Below are 22,590 nucleotides of genomic sequence, written 5' to 3' on the forward strand. Positions count from 1 at the left end.
TACTCATTCTGTTGGTTTATATGGTATATCAAAGGCTATAAAATGCATAGTTTGCACAAAGTGAAAACTAGAAGCAATATTTATTCTAGATTGATGTGCCTTTCAGTGATAACCACCCCCATAGTGATTTGTGCAAAAACCTTTATCCTCTCTCAGCGTTCTGCAATTTGTTCACATTTTACTCCTGCAGAAATATTTCTATTTCACCTTAAATGAACGAGGACTTACCGCTATTTCCTATCTGCTGACAAAAAAAATCTCCTGGTGTTTGTATATGGGCAACCATACCCAAAAATGCATCTCCTATAGATAGTGAGATAACCTTTGGAGATAGACAACCACTATGATCTAGTTCTTTACACTCATTTTTCTTCTCCTGAATGGAAATCTTTTCCACAACAGAACCTAAGAAAAATAGAATCTATTATCAAAATCTGATTTGTAGATTCTAGTTGTAAATAGTAGTAATTTACTATAAGGCTCAATATCATCCTTAGGCCAATGCAGAGATCTATCTATCTTCTATACCACCTTTCTGAAGCCAGCCAAGGCAGTTTACAGATAGTTCAGAAAATAAAAACCAAATTAAATAAAAACATAAAACATAAAAATTAACCTTTTAAAAAAGCCAAATTAAAAAGCTGCGCCTTGACCCATTTCCTGACCGCAGAAAGAATGGGATCAGTCCCAGCTCCGAAGGGAGAGTGTTTCAGAGTTTGAGAGCAACACAGGAGAAAGCCCTTTCCTGTGTGCCTGACAAGCAGGCCTCTGCAAGCAAGGGTGTCTTCAAAAGAGCCTCTCCTGCTGATCTTCATAATTAAACAAGTTCATTAAGATCAGCAAGAGAGGCCCTTTTGAAGACACCCTCACAGGGGCCCGCTTGATCTGCTTATTAATAAGCAGATCATTAAAGTTGAAGTAGCCATTTTATTATTTCACAATTCCCTCAGACTGCAATTAAGGCTTTCTCAAGGTTAGCTGTGCCCTGCTTTCACATGGAGATGAATAAAGCAAAACTAATAAAAAGTACTACAGACTCACCAGTAGCTGAGTTTTCTTTCTTGCTATTCATATCTTTTGAATTCCAACCATGTCCCATTTCCATAAGTATTTCATGTAAATGTTTACCTAAAACACACATGTGTGAATATCCAGACAAAGGTACTTGCAATGCAATTTATTTAAGGAACAATTTCCAACTCCTCCGCACTCACTGTCACCTGATCTACCAAACATATCTGTAAACCACTGTGGTAAAAAGTCTAACCTGGGATAGGCAGCACGGTGCCCATGGGCAGGCCATCTTTCTTGTTACCTGCTAACGTGCCCTACCCCTCCCACTTGGATTACGTTACTGGCAGCTGGGATCACGTCAAAGCAAAGTGAGGGCTCTAGCCACCGCCATCTTCATTTCCCATGAATGCCTCTGGGCCACACATGGGGCTCAGAAACATTCTTAGGAAATGAAGATGGTGGGCACATGTAGGCTGCATTGTGTGTGTTCACTTGCCAGAAAAATTGCTGCCAGTGCATTTGGGGAACTGTGAGAAAGTTTAGGTGGGGAAAAACCACTCATAAAAACACTGCTCTACTTGTAAAAATTAAGATTTCTGTCTGATATTTAAGCTAAAGTTAACTTCAGAGGGATGGGAGGTGAAAAAGCTGGGTTCAATTTGCCTCAAATCTTGTCTGTGAGAAACTGATCCAACTGCTTCTTCTGCATAAGGCTGTCCACAAGACTCCCACCATGCATATACACAACACCTGGTAGGGGAAGCAGGATGACTCCTAGCCCTGCCCATCATCTGTGCATTGAGCACATAAAGGGCCTACATGTGCACAGCTGTACATAGGTTCCTACTGACATTCCACTAAGCACATAGATGCTGGGCAGGGCCAGGAGTGGTCTTGCTTCCCTCTCCAAGTGCTGGGTATGCATGGTGGAGGCTCTTGTGAGCTCCCTTATAGGAATCAGGAAAAACCACAGCCATGTGAAGCCTTTAGTACCTTTGATATGCAAAACATAATGGCAACAATTACCACAGTGCTAACAAAAATCAACATATATGCAAGTAGAAAGTAACCCAGGAAGTATAACATATTTAATTTCAAAGCAGGAAATATCTCCAAAAATGAAGGAAGTGGAAAAGGAGTCAAGAAGATTACATTTCTGCAGGATGCTTGGAGTCTAATGTATCTTTCCTAATCTGCTGTACACAAAGTAGTCCAAGAAGATACCAGTGCAATTAGCAAATATGGTGAAGAAAGCTATACAAGGTAAGAAGGCTTCTTTTAGGAAGCAGACATCTTGCCCACGTGGAGCCTCAGTTTGGGAAACTTCTATAGCCAAGGAGTTTTGGTGGTAACCCTTCCTCCACCGTCCCAGTGCACATGTTCCTAGCGGGCTCCCCCTCATTCCCTCAGTTCCTTGAGACTGACATTGTAGCCTTGGAACCAAGAAATAATACCTTTGGTACCCAACATCAAGCTCGAGTATGACACCAAAGTGGGGATGGCAGGTAGGTTGTATGAATGCACATATGACCACTTGAAGAACTACAGTTACAGACTGCAACCAGTCTTTCTTCTTCATGGTTTCTGCATCACACATAAGGGCAAGTAGCAAACTAACTTACAAGGGTCAGTGTCTTATTACAATACAGATAAAAGGGCAGCACAACCAAAAGTACAGTTGGCTCTAGCCCAAACATCCAGTCTGTAGTGTCTAGCAGTGTCGACCAGGTTGCAATACAGCATAGTGCAGGGATGGCAATCCCCCTGTTGACTGCGACCGACGTTGCTACTGCACAAGTAGAGTGAGCTCGGACTGGGGAGGACAATTCGAGCCTGGCCAGCTCATATGATAGCTCGATGGTCTTGATGACCCAGAAAGCGAAGCACTGAGTCAAAAGAGGGTGGCCTTTATGCTCGCCACCGTAGCAGTCAAGGTGGAAGTCCTAGCTGCTCAATGCTTGACTTATAAAAGGCCAGGGCATGACGAACATCAAGCACATGCAGGGTCAATTCCAGAGGCATAGACGGGGAAGTAAAGAAAACAGGCAAAACAATGTCCTGATTTAAATGACAGAAAAGTAGGATCAGGTCTGAGCACCACCTTTTTTTTGGCAGAAAAGTAGGATCAGGTCTGAGCACCACCTTCTCTCAGTGAAAGGTGAGATAGGGCTGGTCTACTCTGAGTGCACAGAGTTCACTAGCCTGTCATGCAGATGTGATGGCCACTAAGAACACCACCTTCCACGAGAGGAGGCACAGGCCTGTAGTTGCCAGTGGCTCAAAGGGTTTGGATGAAAGTGCCTTAAGCACAACAGAAAGGCTCCAACACAGTACTGTGAAGCAAATTGGTGATTCCAGGTTTTTGATCCCTTTCAGAAACCTCTTTGCTGTTGGATGCGAGAAGACAGAAATGCTGTCAATAGGAGGGTGAAAAGCAGCCGATAACTAAACTCTGAGTGATGACAGTTTGAGTCCTTTTTCGAAAAGATGAGGAATTGGAGTACCTGGTGCAGTGACCACCAAAGTGGATGGCTATTAGATCAACACTTCCCGATCCCAAGGGAGGAATGCTCTGCCCAATAAATTGCAGGGTCTGAACAGGTTGTAGATGTCATTTCTTGAGATTGAGACAGAGTCCCAAACTCTGAAGGAGACTGCAAGTCACGTCTATTGACCAAAGAAAATGGTTCCGTGTTGATGCCACCAACAGCTAATTGTTGATGTACAGGTACACCTTAACAACTGGTATGCGAAGGTGAGAACCACCATCATGCACTTGCTGAATACTCTCACAGCAGTGGCTAGGCCAAAAGACAGTACCTGGAATTGGTAGGCGTTGGAAGTGATGATGAATCGGAGATAGTGTTGGTGCGACTCTGCTGTGGTGATATGAAAATATGCATCCTTGAGGTTGATAGAAGCGAACCAATCTCCTTGAGAGAGAAGAGGATAAATGCCAAAGAAACCATGCAGAACTTCCAGGGTGAAATGTACATGTTTAGTTCTCAGAGGTCCAGGATCGGCTGGAGCCCTCTGCCTTTCAGTACTGTGAAGTAGCGGGAGTAGACAGAAGATCTCCGAAAACAGGAGGACGAGCCAGGAAGCAAAAAGGAGGTAGGTCTGAGTCAAAGGCGTCACCTATTTCTATTGTCAGATTTGTGGTGATAACTGCACAGCTCTGGAAAGACTTGCCCAATGCCACAGGTTGAGGATAGTTCTGCTGCGATGGCCCTGGTTTTGGGGGTTGGTATCTGGCGGTGGAACTTTGGAACCAACACTGCTGTCTGGACAGCTGCTGGGGTATAAAGCCCATATGACGCACCGTAGTATGGGCCTTCTGGACTGAGTCTAATGCGTCATCAGTTTTCACATTAACCAACCCTTGACCATTGAAGTGCAGGTCTTCAATGCGGACTCTAGTCTCTTGTGGGAGGCCAGCTGACCTCAACCATTCATGGCAACGTATGCCGATGGAACAAACCAGTACTTTTGTGGCACAGGTGACTTGATGATGCAACATATTTATTTACTGTCTTGACAGCTTCAAAGCCTCAAGATTGAAAGGTGATCCAACTCTTTCTTGTCATCTGGAAGATGGTCAAAGAGATGACCAACTCTGTCCCATAGCAATAGCTGGCACCCAGACATCGCCACCTGATAATTTAGAGATCTTCAGACCCATCGCTGTAGAAGAATATAATTTCCTCCCAAGTAGATCAAGGTGTCTGCCTTCTTTGTCAGTTGGAGAGGAATGTGCCCTACTGGTGTTGCCTTACGCCACTTCAACAACCATCGAGTTTGGGGCTGGGCTCTTGAATTAGTAGTCGGTATTAGCCTTCTGTAAACGATACATCTCCTTCAAGTGCTTGGGCACTGGTGGCATACTGGGGGGGGGGGGGCAGCTTTCCAGGATTGGTTAATGGTCAACTGTAGTGCAGGGAGGAGAGGAATGGCTACTGGTTGGGAAGATTCTGCATTCACTGCATCAAAAACTGGATCTTGCACCGTGGAAGCTACTTGCTTGGTCTCTAGACCCAATGCCTGCCCCATTCTCAGAACCTGACTAGAAAATTCTCTCAGGTCCTCTGACAGAGAGATGGCTTCATTCAATCCAATAATGGCATCAGGTGACAAGATGGAGAGAGGACAGGAAGACTGGCATGTGGTATCGGAGTGATAGCCCTCCATACCTGAAAACAGAGATTTCTCTGGCGGAACCTGGGGTGGACCCCGCTTGCCTCCCTCCTTGTATGAGAATGACGAGACGGCAATAGTATTAGTTTGTGCAAGCAACTGTAGCGTAGCCAGTGGCATTACCCAGCAGGGTAGTCTGCAACTGTGCTGCAGTAGGACAGGCTGGACAGTTTGCAACTGCGTGGTCTGTAACTGCAGTTGAACAGACAGCCTGACCAGAGTTGGGGCATGAAGAGCATCTTCTTACTCCAGAGGTCTTGACACCATAGCCAATGGCTGTCACCGGTACCAACTTTCTCCCCAATAAGGATCAGGATGGCGGAGCAGGGTAGTATGGACCACAGGGATCACTACAGCCTTCAACCCAATCCTGGGGTTTTCTGTGGTGAAGGGTGATCTAAACCCATCCCTATAATTGATGAGAGCTTCGGCTATTGGGCGGTATAGAAATGAAATAAATAAATAAATAAAATAATTGATACGTTAGTAAAAGTAGGGGCATGACCTCTATAAGAAGAATAGATTTAATCCGGTGATCGCAAATGCCAATCAGGTCCTGTGCCATAGCCTTCCAATTGGCAATGATGAGGTGGCAGAATGGGTGGGTCCATTGGGGACCAATCCCGTATCTCACCTTCCCACTTTATTATAACTGGAATAGGCTTCCCTGCCTGGATTGGATTCACATACGAACTGGTGAAAACAACATTGGTGGAGCAGCAGGTACAGTCATCGGTGCAGGAGACCGTGTTCAACTTTGAGGCACTGGTGGAGTAGTGGGAGACACAGCCAGTACCAAGGGTCGCTGTCAATCCCAAAATGCTGGAATAGAGATGGGTGAAGCAGTCAGAGTCGAAGGATGCACTTCATCTTGAGTTGGAGTGCTGGGATATGTAACCAAATGTGGAGGCTGCCGTCGATCCCGCAGTGCTCACGCAGAGTCAGGGAGAGTGGGGGAGTTCGGAGGGCGCACTCAATCGCGATTAAAGTCATCTAATTTTGTAGAAGTCTTATTATCCTCCTTTTTCAGCTTTGAAGAAGGCAGACTAGCCTGTTTTGAAGCTTTAGCCTTTTTAGTTAGCTTCTTGGCCAGTGAAAACATCAAACCCCTGGGGTGGGGTGGGTCTTGTATACATTGGAGGAGTATAACATTGAGGGGACGATATTCCCAACACTGGAACAGGCTCCTGCTCAGCAGGCAAAATCTTTGAGGGCGAGGTTGATTTCTCTGCCATACTTTTGGCTCTTCAACAGCTTCCAATGCTTGTTCCCAGACAGCGACTTTCAGCTAGTAAGAGCCATTTTGCCTCACCTGTTATGAAAAGGCTAGGCAATGAGGACAAGCCTCAACAACGTGGCTTTTGCCAAGGCAGAAAAGGCACAAATAATGCCCATCGGAAGGTGGTAGCTTAGCTGCACATCAGCTACACTTTCGAAATGGCGCCCTAAGGGCCATATGCCTATGAAGGAAATTGCAAAATCTTGTAAATCAAACAGAAAAATTAAATTAACACTAAGATAAAGGCAGAAATACTTGATAGTTAAGAATACAGAATAAAAACCTCAGCTACAAAAAAACACTTTCAGATTGAACTGAAGCCAAGAGAAGTTCCCAGATGAGGCTACTACAATGGTGGTAAAGAGAACTGAGGGAATAAGTGGGAGCCTGCTAGAGACATCTGCGCTGGGATGGTGGGGGAAGGGTTCCTGCGCAAACGCCTCAGCTATAGAAGTTTCCCGAATCGAGGCTCTAAGCAGGCGCAGAGCCCATATGTGTGATGCACAGAGCCCACAAAGGAGAAAGTATGTGAACGACTGCAACCTAAGACAGACAATTTATTTAAATATACTGGAATCAGAAAACCTGTCAGGGAGGTGGTCAGATAGTTAGATGTCAAAGATGTGAAAGGACTGCTAAAGAGAAGATTAGGAGACTGCAGAGAAACTAACAGACCAGCCCTAAGCAGAAGTCCAATTGAGCTTAATGGGATAAACATCCCACCGTGTTTAGGATTTCAACCTGAACAGATGCTTTATGCTGGTCTACACTGTAGAAGACGTTTGACAGACACCCTTGCCTACACTAGTTTTTCTGCAGAACTAAGTCAAATAGAGGATTAACTTCTAGAGCTGAATACAGGCAGTATACAACCCAGACTCAATGGGTTGGACTCGATGGCCTTGTAGGCCCCTTCCAACCCTACTATTCTATGATTCTATGATTTAAAAGAACATGGGTGGGGAACCTTATTGAACCTGAGGGCCAAATTCAATTTTGGAGAAGCTCTCATGGACACATTTCAGTGATGGGTGGGGCAAAGGGCCTGGGGCCAAAAATACAAAAAATAACCAGCATATTGTAGCTTAAAGTTCTTACTGTTACTAACTAAGCCTTAGGAAAGGCATTTCAACCTTTTGAAATGGGGAAAAACTGCAACAAAGCTGTGAAACCACCAAATGATTGGTGGCTGGGGGAAAGGCTCTGTGTCCAAGGGAAGGGGACGAGGACATCTGGGGAATCCCAGAAGGCTGGATTGGGTCCCCAGGCCCCAGGTTTCCCACCTCTACCCTATAGCTCTTAAGCATCTCAAAAACTAAAATTGTTGATCTATAGGAATATACAACTTGTCACTAAAATTGAATTCTGAATTGGATGATTGGAAAGTAGCCAACATAACTAATTTTAAAGATCCATGGGGCAGTTAGAATGTTCTAGACCCGTTAGCCTATCATCTGTTCCAGGGAAAGTGATGGACAGAATCCTTCAAGCCAGAATTATTAAATATATAAGCCCTATATGGTATGTGTAGAGCAAACATATAGAGGGGCTTTACACTAACTAGCTCCACCACATGTTTGCTGACATCCAAGCAACAATCAGCACACCAACTATCTGGACACAATAGGGAGTGTATATACAACCTGGGGAAGCATGGACATATTTTCCGTTGTTTGGGTCAAATGGGAAAACATCCTCACCTCCACGTATATAAACATATGAAGCTGTCTCTCAGTCAGGCTGCTAGCTCATCTCACTCAGTGTTGTCTCCACTGACCAGCAGCACCTCTCCAAAGCCAAGGTCTGGCTCAGCTCTGCTACCCAAGATCCCAAATCAAAGTGGAGTTTTGTTTCTAGATAATGCAGGGCTTATTGTTACTTACTAATGTATGCCATATTCATTCCTGACCTTTGGTTTTCATAAATGTTATACATGGCAGTCATTATTCCTTGGCCAGAACCTTTTTAACTCATTGTGCAGTGGCTCATCCATCCCTAGGCTATGCTTTTCTAACACATTCACTGCATAAGGTGGGCATATTGGCAGTTTAGTAAATTTGATCTTCACAGTCGCTGCTTAATTGACAAATTCAACAAAAAAAGAATTATTACTGTTAACCCAACTCACCAGAATCTGGCAAGACAACATCTACAGCGAAGTATGGCATCTCACCCATCAAAACATCAACAACAGTCAATGAACAATATTTTCCTATAAGAAGTGGAGCAATAGTATTGCTGTAGTTTGCATTCCACCCTTTTTTAGCTAGGACATTAGCAACACAACACTTAATGGCCTGAAAACAAAGCAAAATACACTTTTTTTAAGAATGTTAGAAACACCAGCTACTAGTGACTCTAAAAATGACAACACTGTTAAGACTCAGACTAGAACATGAACGTTCTGAAACAGCCAGCATGACAGTCTTTTAAGCACATGGCTACTGTAATTTCTGCAACTAAACAATTATTCATTTAGTTAAACATGCTGTTCAGAAACACAGAGTATCCAAAGTGTTCTAATGAATACCTCACACTGAGTCATCAGCACATCAAAGACAGAAAGCTTCAATTCCCACTCCAACACTGCTATTATTATATCTTACTAGGCTAACCATCCTGTGTAAGAGTGAAAGCATGTAGAACTTTGAGGATTGGGATCTGGAAAAGACTTGAGTGCACCTCAAGTGGTCCTTCCATCCCAAGCACAGGACAACAAAAATAGAGTTGGGCTAGGAATGTACATTTTCTAGCAGTCCTACATAAAAAATAGATACATTTTTTTTCATTTTACATTCTGAATATGAAAGAGAATTCAACTTTGCATTCTTCAGAATTTCAGTATGCAGAGCTGGTTGCTTGACACCCTGCTCATAAAAGCATATATTCCCTCAGAATTCATTAAATATTAAAACTTATACTTACGCAGGGTGGAAAGTGAGCAATCTCTTTATTCAATTGTTTAATTTTGTTTTGTGGAACATTTTCTCCATTTCCATAGTCAATATATAGCACCCGAGCACTTTTCTTAAGGATATCTACCTCTTCTATAAGCACTCTGTTCCAGGTCTGAATGTGAACAAATTATTTTAGGTTTAGAAAATTATAACTAACTACTAGCTATGTTTTTCTTTACTAAAAGGTGAAAAACGGAACATCGCTTATTTATTGTGAAGGTTCCTTCCAGTTTGGTGTGATAGAAGAATTATACAATGGGTTAAATTGCCCCACCACTAGAGATGAGAAGGCCTGGGAAAAAAAATGGGAAAATTTGGGGGAAAAGCAGTTTTTCCCATTTTTCCCCCAAGGACTGCTTTTGTGGGTTTTTCCCCCAAAATATTGGAAAAACTGAACAGCTTTGAATTTATTATTTTTTTAGAATTTAAGACAAGGTGTTTATTATTGTTACCAAGCCTTTATTCCCCCAAATGTTTTCTGAAAACTATGTAATAAGAAAACATCTTTAGAAAGACTAGAGATGTAAAATGTCTGGAAATAATGAAGCCATGGAGAAAAATGTTTTTTAATCCTCTCATAAGATTCTCAGCATTATTTCTTCCATTTCTTATTAAAATTACTGATCCAGTGTATCTTCTTACAGATAAATATTTTGGGACACTCCAAGTCACGCTCAATTTCCCAACATGTGAATACAGTCACTATTATCATAATACGGAAGAAAATGTACATTTTTGACAGTCTGAGTTTTGTTCTATAGTCCTGTGTTTCTGGACTTGTCTTCCCTTGCCTCCAATTCTTCCTGCTTTGTCCAGTCTCTAGGATGATTCAGATGTTTCAGGGGCTACTTGGTGAAGTTTCCTCTGATCAGACAAACTAGGAACCCAAAATCCTTTATGTATTACTTGGTTTGCTCATAAAATTAACCACGTTTAGTATATTAAGGGCGCAATCCTATCAAGCTAGGTGGCTGCCTCCAAAGTCGGAGGCAACCGCCTAGCTAAAGCAAGGCAGGAGAGGCACGGGGGGGGATCATTCCCTCCACACCTCTCCTGCCCTGCTTTTTTGGCTAGACAGCCAATTGCAGCTGTCTAGCCGCGGGAGCACGGAGCGGGGAAGGAGGCTGCTGTACAACACATAGGATGTGTCATACACGCAGCTCCAGCCTCCCCGCCCTGAAATGCCCCCAGCTCCGCCTCTTTTCAGTCGCTCTGCGCTCCTCCCGAGTACAGAGGGGCTGCCTCCAAGGCAGCGCGGATGTGGGTGGAGGTCAGTTCCTGGAAAAAAGCATATCCTATGGCCCTCTACACAATGTCTAGTGGCCATAGGATTGCTCCCTAAATTTTTGAAGTATAGTTTATTCAGACAATAATGACAAATTTACTGACTTCACATTTTAAAGTTTTTATAATTTTATGAGAAAACCAAGTTATACATAATATAGCTTCAGGGACATAAAGGCTGGTTTACGTTTCTAAAGCAGCCTTCCTCAGCCTGGTGCCTTAGATGTTTTGGACTAAAATGCCCAGCATTCCTGACCTGAGGCTGATAGGAGCTTAAGTCCAAAATATCTGGAGAGCACCAGGTTGGGGAAGGCCATCCTAAAACAACAAAATGACTTAGTATTTTAGCTTTCTAAATTTTTATCTTTGCTGTTTTAAATCTGTATTTTAAACTCCTGCACTGCTGCTAGGTTTTATTGTGGTTGTATTGTTATATTGTGGTTTTAATGTTCTGTATATTTTAAATTGTTTTATTGTGTGTTGCTTGGATTTAATTTTTGTGAACCGCCCAGAGAGCTTCGGCTATTGGGCGGTATAGAAATGAAATAAATGAAATAAATAAAATAAATTTACATCTGTAAAGAGCACTAAAAAAATAAGTTTTTTTTTTTCCAATTTCCCCCAATTTCCATTTTCCCCTGAATTCTTCCAAATTTCCATTTTTTCCATGGCTTCATGGAAATGTTACCGGAAATTTTACATCTCTACCCACCACCCAGGAAAAGGTAGAGATCACGTGACCAAGACCTCTAATAGATGAGGTCTTGGTCACGTGATCTCTACCTTTTCCTGGGTGGTGGGTAGAGATGTAAAATTTCCGGTTATATCCTGCCTTTCTATCAAAAATGGTACTCAAGGTGATGAACAAATAAAATACAGATTAAAAACAGAATCTCAGTTAAAATGTACTATTAAAAATACTATTAAAACTACAACAAAAGAAACAGCAACCAACCAGTTAAAGACTAAGTTTGCACAACACAACAACCCATTATGGGCAGCCAGCCATGGTTGGTTGTTTTTATCATGGGTTGCGGTGACGGGCTACAAAGCCATTCAGCAAGACTGGCAACAAAAAAAAAAGCCCGTGCCACTCGCTTTTAGCGATCTTGCCACTGACTATCATTCTGAAGTGTTGAAACAGCACTTTGGAAGGACCATCACTTGCTCCCCAGCATTTTTGAAAAATTGAGTGCCTCAAAAATGCAGAGTTGGGGGCATTAATTCCTTTGGGGAGGTCAGTCATTCGCAAGTGCACTCTTATGGCTGTCCAATATGTGGAGCCTTGCCTGGTCAATAGTATCAAAAGCTGCTGAAAGGTCCAGGAGAACCAATACGATCACACTCCCCTCATCCATCCCCTGTCGTATGTCATCCACCAGGATGACCAGGGCAGTTTCTGTCCCAAATCCATGCTGGAAGCCACTGTTTTCCTAGCTGAGGTGATTGCGACTACAAATAACATTCTGTAAAAGCAACCTAAGTGGTACTACTTTGAGGGTCACAAAGGTGCCTTTGAGTGGCGAGAATCCAATGTGTAGGTTCCATGAAGGGAAGTGGTGCACAGTGAACTGAGGAGGAAGGCCCCATGAAAAAGCACCTAAGGACAGCACAGCAGTTGGCGCCCCTGCCGGAAAGAAGAAACAAAAGGGCTGATGCTGTCTTCGTAGTGTAGTAGCTTTGAGTCCAAGATCCAGATTTGTCTATAGAACAGAAGTAGCTCTTTAATGCCCATTTTTTTTGTAGTTGTAGGATTTGCGCCCAGCATAACCAGCATATGAATGCCTTCCACATAGCCTTGTATATATAGGTAGTAAATAGTTTTCAGGAAGAAAGCAGAGCGTTAACTACCTCCTCCAAATACCCTACGGATAGGTAAATGCAGCTTTGAGATGCCAGGCAGGTAGGTGCAACCAGCCTGGATCTGGATGAAGCACCAGCCCTTGGGATAGCAGATGAGGGACCTTTGTGAGGAATCACAGATCTTCTTGCGCCATCTGGAGTATCTCTGAAAACTGAGGCCATGAGGACTACAAGTACCTATCCTGCTCAAGACATCAAGGATTTCTACTCTTGGTGTTATATACTGGGAAAAGAACATGGGGAGCTTGCAGTTCCTCAGAGAGGCTAACAGGTCCACTTCCAGTAGGCCAAAGTGTCACTACAGGGTTTGGAATACAGCCAGATCCAGCCTCCGTTCCCCTGGGTCCAGATGGTAGTGACTGAAAAAGTCTGTGGTGTTTTAAGGTCCCTGGAATGTGTTGTGCCATAGGGGAAAGGCCACTGTGCTCCATCACCCTAGCAGGGAGGTTGCTTCCTTGTGAAGTGAGCGAGACCATGTGTTGTATTAAGTGTGCCTTTGCCATAATATTGGCTGTCTTTAGGACACCCAATTGGTAGACTATTTGGATGAAGTGCTTTAGAACTAGATGGACTGCCTGAACCTCCAATCAGTTTATGCTATGAATTTTCTTCTGATTAGACCAATAGTCCCTGGCAGTGGGTGCCCCAGGTGTCTACACTGACATGTATAGTCACTATAATCCCAGGAAGATCTGAAAGAGGAGAAGGTTCTGAGGTTTTCCCTACAACAGCAGAGAGGCTGATTTCAGGAAGGATGGTTACTCTGGGATAGCATTTGAAGGTACTTTGTCCCCGAGGTAGGAAACCATGAGTCCTAAGGTAAGCACCAGAGCCAACAGGTGTATGGCTTCATTCCACCACCCTTCCTTTTCCTTGTCTGGTATGTTTATAAGAGGGTTAACTGAAGTTACCTGCACAATCATACAGCATTAAACTGCACTTTTAGACAGCAGCATAATACAAAACTGTAAACACTTAGCATATTTTAAGAACAGATGACTTCAGGTCAACTATCATATACTGATTCCCTGGCATCATTTATCCAAGGATCCCAACACTTTTCATCGGCTTTCTCTAGTGAAGAAAAATCTGAAGCAAGTAACTGGTAAAGGAAGTTACATTGCAAGACATTTCTGCCTTTCACTAAGTTACAAGCTACTGCCTGTACTTCAGTTATACATGCTCAAGACAAGACTTAAGTATACATCTAGCTTTTGCTAAAATATATTCTTTCCTAAAATACATATTTCCTATAGATCTACAATGTTAAACTGCTGGTAGCTTATTCTTTTTGGACAGCCTATCAAAAGTCAACTGGTCACTATGTCTGTTCAAAAATTAAGTTACCTGATCGATAGAATATTTTGCAACACCAACTTCTCCTTTGACAGGAATATATTCATCTTCATTAACTCCACTGTAATCTTTCAGCTTCACAGTAAGTTTGCTAATATTACTTAGAACTTCTGGGGAGTTGACTAGTACGCAGAATTCACCAGGGTTATTGAACTCCGTTATTGTGCCCTAGAAAGAAAGCCATGCTGCAAGAAGCTGGTCTACAATAATAGATGTATGTATGTATGTATGCATGTATTTAAAGTATCTCTAAAATATATATATATAAACATTTTTTTTAATCGAGATTGATTAGTATACATCCAACCACTAAAAACTTTTAAGCATTCAAAGTTTTATTTAAAGCACCAGATGCAGAAGATTCATGTCAACAACGAACTCTAATATTTTTTGCGTACAATATCATCTATTTAGCTGGGCTCCTTATACAAGTATGAGCACCTCATTATTCAGATTATGCAGGAAAGAAAACTAAGACGTCAGCTGTCACCAGTCAGAAAGCTGCAGTAATCTAGAGGATAAGCAAGTCTAACAATGTTACTAGGTAATATATTCAAATTCAAACTTCAAACATGAATCAGTTAAAAGCAAAACTTACCTCTATTTTCATATTTCTTTTGAGCCCCAATGTATTCAGATCAGAAAACATTGTTCTCTTGTCCTGCTCTTCTCTTTTCTGATCCTGCTCTTCTGCTTTGTTAGTATTCATAGATGGCACATTTTCCTATTAGAAGCAGATGATTACATTTGTTTACTAATCAGAATACGCAAATACACTGCCAGTACTCTAGAGTACTTAAATCATGTGAAGAGCTTTGAGATGAACTATAGCTTGGATTGCAAGATAAGCAAATGGCAGGAAGTTCATGGAAGGAATTACTCCCACTCCTTTGTCCTGCTGCAACTGCCACCCACCCTGCCACCAAAAGCCTCCCAGGAGGGTTCTTGAGTCTCTTCCTGAATAACATGAGATGCAGCATGGAGGGCTGCTGAGGGAACAATTTAAAACTGGACAGACCTCCACCCATTTGGGGGCCCTCCTCCAGCAGTCCTGCACATCCCATCCCAGATTATTCAGAAGGGCCCCTGACCTTCTGGATAAGCTTTTTGGGATGCTGGCAGCTGCAGGATGGAAGACAGGACTAGAAACATTTCCTCTGTGAAATTTCTTCCAATCACTTATATTATGATCCAAGCCACTGTGATACAGAAACCTACTTCAACTTTTTTTCCAAGTAAGATTCACACATTGCTCAGCTCACTTATTTTACGGACCAATTTAGGTAACCCCAGTGCATCAAGTTGCTATTTTAACTTACTTGCACTGAGTTCACAGCTGTGCAACGCACGCTGCTCATGTGACAAAAGTGAGAGGTATAGAACTGGACTGTTTTGCACGCCATGCTACTTACCTCACATGAAAGGTTTATTGCACAACTTCAAATGTTAAGTGGCAGCCAAGCATTACAGATACATCGTTTTTAAGTTCCAAGAATTAAAAGTAAACTTGGCTGACTTAGCATCAACATTCCCTTATGAAATGGAAGGTGTACATTGCCCAGAACCAGTGACTTTTTTGCAGCTTCTCTTGTTATAGGATTCATTACTGCTGAGATAGCGTATCACCTGACATTTCCATTTCATAGGAGATAAAATATGTGCAGTTTTAACCATGGAGAAACACATTAACACAACTTTTAAAATACTTGCCAATAAAATTGTCCCAATTTTGAATCAAATATGACCAATATTGAAACTTGAGGTAGACCTGTTTTCTTAGCCACCTACAGTGATAATCAGAATGCAGATAAGTAGAAGCAGCAGCATGTCTCCATTACTGTGAAGTTTGAATGCTGTCAGGAAACTGTTCTGCTGAAATGTTTTAATCTCCATTCTGGTATTTAAGCTACTCAGAATACTCTGAGTTAAACATAATGTAATTATTTTCTTTGATCAACTGAAGGATCAACTTTAGTGGGGGCAGCACTGAAGGCCATGTCAGAAATATCAAGCCAACATGTGTTTCCATAGGCATGTTACCATCCCTCATCCCCCATTTATATGATATCGTGAGCAGCAATCCAGATAATCAGGAACAGTGGCGCTTTTATAGAACTGGCAAATGGCATTTTGAGCTACCACAAAAGTAGTATTATCTCCATGTTATAAGACATTATGCTTTGACATAACGTCATTCCTGTTTCCCGCTGCTCCAGCTTGTTTAGGGACTACAGAAGCAAGCAAACTAACAGAGAGCAAGCGATCAGAGCGAGCGAATGGGGGGAGCAAACAGGAGTTGGCCAGGGGAGTCACAGTGGAAAAGGAGACAAAGGCAAAGAGGTAAGTAGCCTGGAGGAAGCCCAGGGGACTGTCCTTTTCCTTCTGTGTGGCTGTGAGCTCACCAGCTGCTCCTGTGAGCTCCAACTGAATTGAGGGGGTGTGGCCTGTGTACTCCCAGCAGCTGTGTGGGCAGGAAGTTTCAGTCTGTTTCCCACCTCCCAGCAGAGCACAGCACAGCAGAGGAAGCTGCTCCAGCTGGTCTAGGGATTACAGAAGCAAGCAAGCTTCCAGAGAGCAAGCAATCAGAGCAAGCAGTAAGGGGGAGCAAACAGGAGTTGGCCAGGGGAGTTTGACAGTGGAGGTCAAGGGGTAAGCCCCTAACGTTTTTCATTTTTTAAAAAAATATTTTTCTTTTAACACACACTTCCATACCAGTGGGTCAGTGTTTTTAACCTTCAGTGAGTAGAGGACCAGGCACACGCCACTCTAGAACAATCAGAAAGCTAGACACAAAAAGGGAATAGAGGCTATGGAAGGAAAAGACTCTCCAGTGGTGGTGACCTGCAACATTTGTGCAATGTTTGTTTTCTTGCCTGAGAACATCATGGCCTACACATGCAACATATGCAAGTTGATCACACTTCTAGAAGAAAAAGTAAGAGGACTGGAGCAGTGACTGTCAACCCTCCAGGGATAAGAGAACACGAAGAGTTCTTGGACAGAATGGGGGAACTACTGCAGCAAAGTGAAGTACAGGAGCCAGAAGAGCAACAGCAAGCTGAGGCAGAAGAGGAAAAAATGCTGAGGAGAGGAAAAATGCAGTAGAGGATACTCCTTGCAAAAGGGTGACAGTTAGGAGCAAAAGAACTCTATAGAAGCCACTCTGCACCAGTGGAGGTAGTGGAGCTATGGAACCGTTTCCAGGCACTTGAGGATGAGGACTGGAGGACAGCCTGCAGAGGAAGAAGTACAGGGGAACCTGCATGAGAGCGAGCAAGAGGCTGAAGGTCAGACCAGCAGAGGCAATGAAACCACAGCCTACAGCAACAAGAAGAGAAGAGTAGTAGTAGTGGGAGACTCCTTGCTGCGTGGGATCAAGACCCAAGTATGTCGCGAAGACCCGTGGACTCGCCAGGTATGCTGTCTCCTGGGAGGACGGCTAAGAGACGTGACTGAAGGGTTGCTTGCACTCATAAAGCCCACTGACAGGTATCCCTTTTTTCTCATCCATGTGGGAACAAATGATACTGCCAAGCGGAGCTACGAAGAAATCATGTCAGACTTTGAAGCTTTGGGAAGGAAACTCAAGAACTTTGGGGCTCAGAGAGTTTTCTCATCCATCCTTCCAGTAGTTAGAAGAGGGACCAAAAGGGAAAGAAAAAATACTCTGGGTGAATGACTGGCTACAAAGGTGGTGCCAGCGCGAGAGATTTGGATTCTGGGACTATGGGCTATACTTCCTGGAAGATGGGCTGTTGGCTAGGGATGGGGTGCACCTCACAAAGGCTGGGAAGAATGTGTTTGGCCACAGCATGAAGAACTTCATCAGGAGGGCTTTCAACTGAATCCTACAGCGGAGGGAGACGTAAAGTTGGGGGTAACAATGGATGAAGGCTCATGCATCGCAATGGAAAGAACAGCCCTAATAGCGCCCAATAATAGTCTTCAGAAACATGTAGGAAGCCAAACTATAAAGCACATGGTCTTCAATGTCTATACAACAATGAACAAAACAGAATGAACTTGAGCTCTTAATACAGGACGGAAATTATGGCTTGATAGGTGTAACTGAGACTTGGCGGGATGACTCCCATGACTGGAATACAGCAGTTGAAGGATATAGCTTGTTCAAATAGAACAGGAGGAACAGAAAGGGAGGTGGGGTTGCACTGTATGTGAAAAATACATATCTCTGCACAGAAATACAGGAGGAGGAGCTCAGTAGCCCCATCGAGAGCATCTGGGTTGAAATAAATGGAGCAAAGAATAAAAGGAACCTGGTGCTCGGAGTCTACTACTGACCACCCAATCAAGGAGAAGACAAGGATGAAACTTTTGAAAAGCAAATTGCCAAGGTTTCAAGGAAGTATGATGTAGTAGTAATGGGGGACTTCCATTTCCCTGATATTTATTGGGAAATAAATATATGTAGTCTGACATGTATTCTGCAAAACATGGCCCCTCCAAGAGATTCCAGACTTGTGTTGCAGGTAATTTCCTGCTACAGAAAGTAGAGGAAGGAACTAGAGGATCGGCTATCCTTGACTTGATCCTAACCAACAGAGATGACTTCGTGGATCAAGTAGCGGTTACAGGAACTCTGGGGGTAAGCGACCATGTTATACTTGAGTTCTTGGTTCTAAAGGAAGCGAAAGCTGTGTGTAGCCAAACCCGTACCCTGGATTTTAGGAAAGCCCATTTTAATAAACTCAGAACAATGATCAGTAAGGTCCCATGGCAAGCGACTCTAACGAGAAAAGGAGTCCAAGATGGGTGGGAGTTTTTAAAAAAGAAAATTCTCAAGGCACAATTACAAACAATTCCAACAAGAAAAGGTGGAAGACAACAGAAGAAGCCAATGTGGCTTTACAAAAAGCCTAGAGATGACCTGAAAACAAAAAAGGACACATATAGGAAGTGGAAGGAAGGCCAAGCTACAAAGGAAGAGTACAGGCAGGTAGCAAAGAATTGCAGGGATGGCCTCAGGAAGGCTACAGCTGAGAACGAGCTGAGGTTAGTGAGGGATGCTAAAAAGCTTTCTTCAGATATATGCATAGTAAAAGACAGAGGAAAGAAATGGTGGTTCTACTATTAAATATGGATGGAAAAATGATAACAGATGACAAGGAAAAGGCAGAAGTGCTCAACTCCTACTTTGGCTCAGTCTTCTCCCGAAAGAGGGTCTATGACCCCCCTGGCAAAGGCAAAGTACAGGCTGAAGGGGCAGGATTGCAGCTTGAGATCTATAGGCATGTGGTCAAGGAACACCTAATTACTTTGAATGAGTTCAAAGCTCCAGGGCCAGATGAACTGCATCGTAATGAAAGAGCTGGAAGAAGAACTGTCAGAACCACTGTCTATTATCTTTCAGAAATCATGGAGGACGGGTGAAATGTCAGATGACTGGAGGAGGGCTAATGTTGTCCCTATCTTCAAAAAGGAGGAACCTGGAAACTACAGACCAGTCAGTCTGACATCAACCCCTGGGAAAATTCTGGAGCAGGTTATAAAGCAATCCATCTGTAAGCACCTTGAAAACAATGCAGTGATTACTTGAAGGCAACATGGATTTGTCAAGAACAAATCCTGCCATACGAATCTGATCTTATTTTTTGATCAGGTAACCTCCCTTGTGGACTGTGGGAATGCTGTGGACATAATATCTCAACTTCAGCAAAGCTTCTGACAAAGTGCCCCAAGATATCCTGATTAGCAAACTAGCTCAAAGTGGGCTGGATGAAATAACTCTCAGGTGGATCCACAGTTGGTTATAGGAACTGGGTCAAAGAGTGCTTCTCAATGGGATCTTTTCAAACTGGGGAGAGGTAACGAGTGGGATACCACAGAGCTCAGTCCTGGGCCCAGTGCTCTTCAACATTTTTATTAATGACTTGGAGGAGGAGGTGCAGAGAATGCTGATCAAATTTGCAGATGATACAAAATTGGGCGGGATAGCTAATACCCTAGAAGACAGAAACAAAAATCAAAGTGATTTTGATAGGCTTGAGTGCTGGGCAGAAAACGGAATGACATTTAATATGGATAAACGCCAAGTTCTGCACCTAGGAAAAAGAAACCAAATGTACAGTTACAAGATGGGGAATACTTGGCTCAAAAATACTGCAAGCGAGAAGGATCTTGGAACTGTTGTCGATCACAAGCTGAATATGAGCCAACAATGTGATGTGGCTGCAAAAAAGGCAAATGCTCTTTTGGGCTGCATTAACAGAAGCATAGCTTCCAAATCACGTGAAGTACTAGTTCCCCTCTACTCAGCACTGGTTAGGCCTCATCTGGAGTACTGTGTTCAGTTCTGGGTACCACACTGTAAGGAGAATGCAGACAAGCTGGAGAGGGTTCAGAGGAGGGCAACAAAGATGATCAGGGGACTGGAAACAAAGCCCTATGAAAAGAGACTGAAAGAACTGGGCATGTTTAGCCTTGAGAAGAGAAGGCTGAAGGGAAATATGATAGTACTCTTCAAGTACTTGAAAGGTTGTCACAGAGAGGAAGGCCAGGATCTCTTCTCAATCATCCCAGACTGCAGGACACGGAATAATGGGCTCAAGTGACAGGAAGCCAGATTCCGGCTGAACATCAGGAGAAACTTCCTGACTGTTAGAGCAATACGACAATGGAACCAATTACCTAGGGAGGTGGTGGGCTCTCCCACACTCGAGGCATTCAAGATGAAGCTAGACAGCCATCTGTCAGGGATGCTTTGACTTAGATTCCTTCATCGAGCAGGGGGTTGGACTCAATGGTCTTATAGGCCCCTTCCAACCCTACTATTCTATGACATGAGTGGGCTTCATTACATTTTGACATGACAAGAAGTCTGGCAAGTGTTCTGATGACAATTAAATAAGGAATCCAAAATGTATGAATGGGGAAAGGAGGAATTAAATTATCATGTTTAAGATTCAAAGGATAAGGATGGGGATAGGACAATGACATTTGAAGCTGGAGAACATAGAAATAGACCAACTGAAAACATGCTGGGAATTAAGGACTCTTTGGTTGGCTGAGTGGATAAAATACATAGCAGTATTAACATTCTGCTGTGAAGGAGTAGCACCAATGTACTGTAGCTGCTGCACTGATAAGCAGCCTGTCTAACAGTTATTCCTCTGCTAGAAACCAGGGAAGGTATCATAAGAAGGAGTGAAGCAACTGTGAGTGACCAGTTCCTGAATTAAGGCAGAACAGAGAATCTTGGCTCAGTACGTGTATCTAAAATACTACTGTGATCACAGAACTTTGATGTGTTTTGATTGAGGTGCAGACTTTTGTGCTTTTCTGAATGCTGCTCTGGAGGTCCACTGTGACTCATAAGATTTTCAAGGACACATGGGGAGGCACTAAAGAGGAAAGTAAATTTTAAAAGGCCTAGCAAATGGTGTGAGGCATTCTTGTGGTTTTCTGGATCCCAGCTTGTCTCTGCAAGATGCTAGGAGGATGCTAGAAGACTCCTTAAGAACATTCAGATAGATTAGAAATCTGGAAATCAAATTCGAATAGACAATTCAATATTGATTGTCACCCCAACCACAAAAGCAAATAACTCTAAGTATACCTTTTTCTTGATTTCATCCAATGTTTTTGCATTATCTTCAACTTTATCTGTACTAAAAAAGCATTTTTATTTGTTAGCAAAACTGTTCTGTAAAGCTGAAGAAGCCTTAACCACACACTCAGAGTCAACCCACTTGAAGCAATATGCACTTTGAAAGAGACCTAAAGTATTGCCAGTTTATAAATCCCTGCTGGCTGATCAAGAAATGGTGAGGGCTTTTTGGAAATAGCATTCCTGGTTGAACAATTAAGCCAGGAATGATCAGGACAATGTGTAAATGGACTAAGATTAAAGTGCCAAAGCTAGTGTTTGAAAGAAGTGAGGCAAGGCAAGAGCAGAGTGAGCAGGCCCAACATTCATTTCCAGCTTAATAAACTTGAGTCTCCACATAGTAGCCTTTGCCACTACCCTTTCTTGATTAAAACTCCTATCTGGAGCTCCAAGGAAATTTAAATCAGATTTCTAAACGCAATACTACGCACATTATGAAAGAGCAATAGCCACTTTTAAATTAGGAAACACACCAAACCTTAAATCAATTCTTTGAATGCCATTACTCATGTAGCCAAAATGGCAACAGCCATGCACGAGAGGCAGGCACGAGAAGACACAGGGTAAACCCCTTAGGTTTGCAGAAGTAAAAAAAATCTTTACAAAATAATCCTAATGGAGAACCCCCCAAAACAGCCCAATGAAGACTGAGCATGGTGGCTGACTGTTGAGGATGGGAATGGGAGAGAAGAATTCCAAACTTCCAACATTTTGTTGTAGGTCCCACTTATATATATTCTATTTACCTGTATACCAATGTATCTAAAGGGGTTGAAAATGTTGATCACGTTTGGATCTGGGCCTACAAAGATATCATGGTAACATACACAGGGTTCTCACATTTTATCATCACAACAAACCTGTGAGGTAGGTTGGGATGTGAGATTGTGCTGCAGTTGCTGGCAATTAGCCATATGTAACTGGTGGCCCTAGACATGCGTGCTAATTCATATCAAGTGCTCAGTTGAGCATCATAATTATGCATGCAAACCTACGTACTTACCCACAGTGAGTGC

At 42.9% G+C, this 22,590-nt stretch overlaps 1 protein-coding gene across 10 annotated transcripts in view; it reads right to left on the reverse strand.

Annotated features, from left to right (window-relative positions):
* Positions 1 to 22,590, reverse strand: part of TDRD1 (tudor domain containing 1) — a 56,592-nt gene that overhangs the window by 28,392 nt on the left and 5,610 nt on the right. For 8 of the 10 annotated variants that reach the window (XM_084846150.1, XM_084846151.1, XM_084846153.1 and 5 more), the window contains 7 exons: positions 21,524 to 21,575; positions 14,546 to 14,671; positions 13,939 to 14,115; positions 9,413 to 9,556; positions 8,616 to 8,784; positions 1,042 to 1,128; positions 229 to 405 (listed from right to left, as the gene is read on the reverse strand). In XM_084846150.1, coding sequence (XP_084702276.1) covers positions 229 to 405; positions 1,042 to 1,128; positions 8,616 to 8,784; positions 9,413 to 9,556; positions 13,939 to 14,115; positions 14,546 to 14,671; positions 21,524 to 21,575 — 932 coding nt within the window. The remainder of the gene's footprint in view (positions 1 to 228; positions 406 to 1,041; positions 1,129 to 8,615; positions 8,785 to 9,412; positions 9,557 to 13,938; positions 14,116 to 14,545; positions 14,672 to 21,523; positions 21,576 to 22,590) is intronic. The other 2 variants (XM_084846158.1, XM_084846159.1) reach the window with 2 other exon arrangements.

Source organism: Heloderma suspectum, chromosome 3, assembly GCF_057233095.1.
Source record: "Heloderma suspectum isolate Gila_16-S chromosome 3, 16-S_ref, whole genome shotgun sequence".
Lineage (NCBI taxonomy): Eukaryota > Metazoa > Chordata > Lepidosauria > Squamata > Helodermatidae > Heloderma > Heloderma suspectum.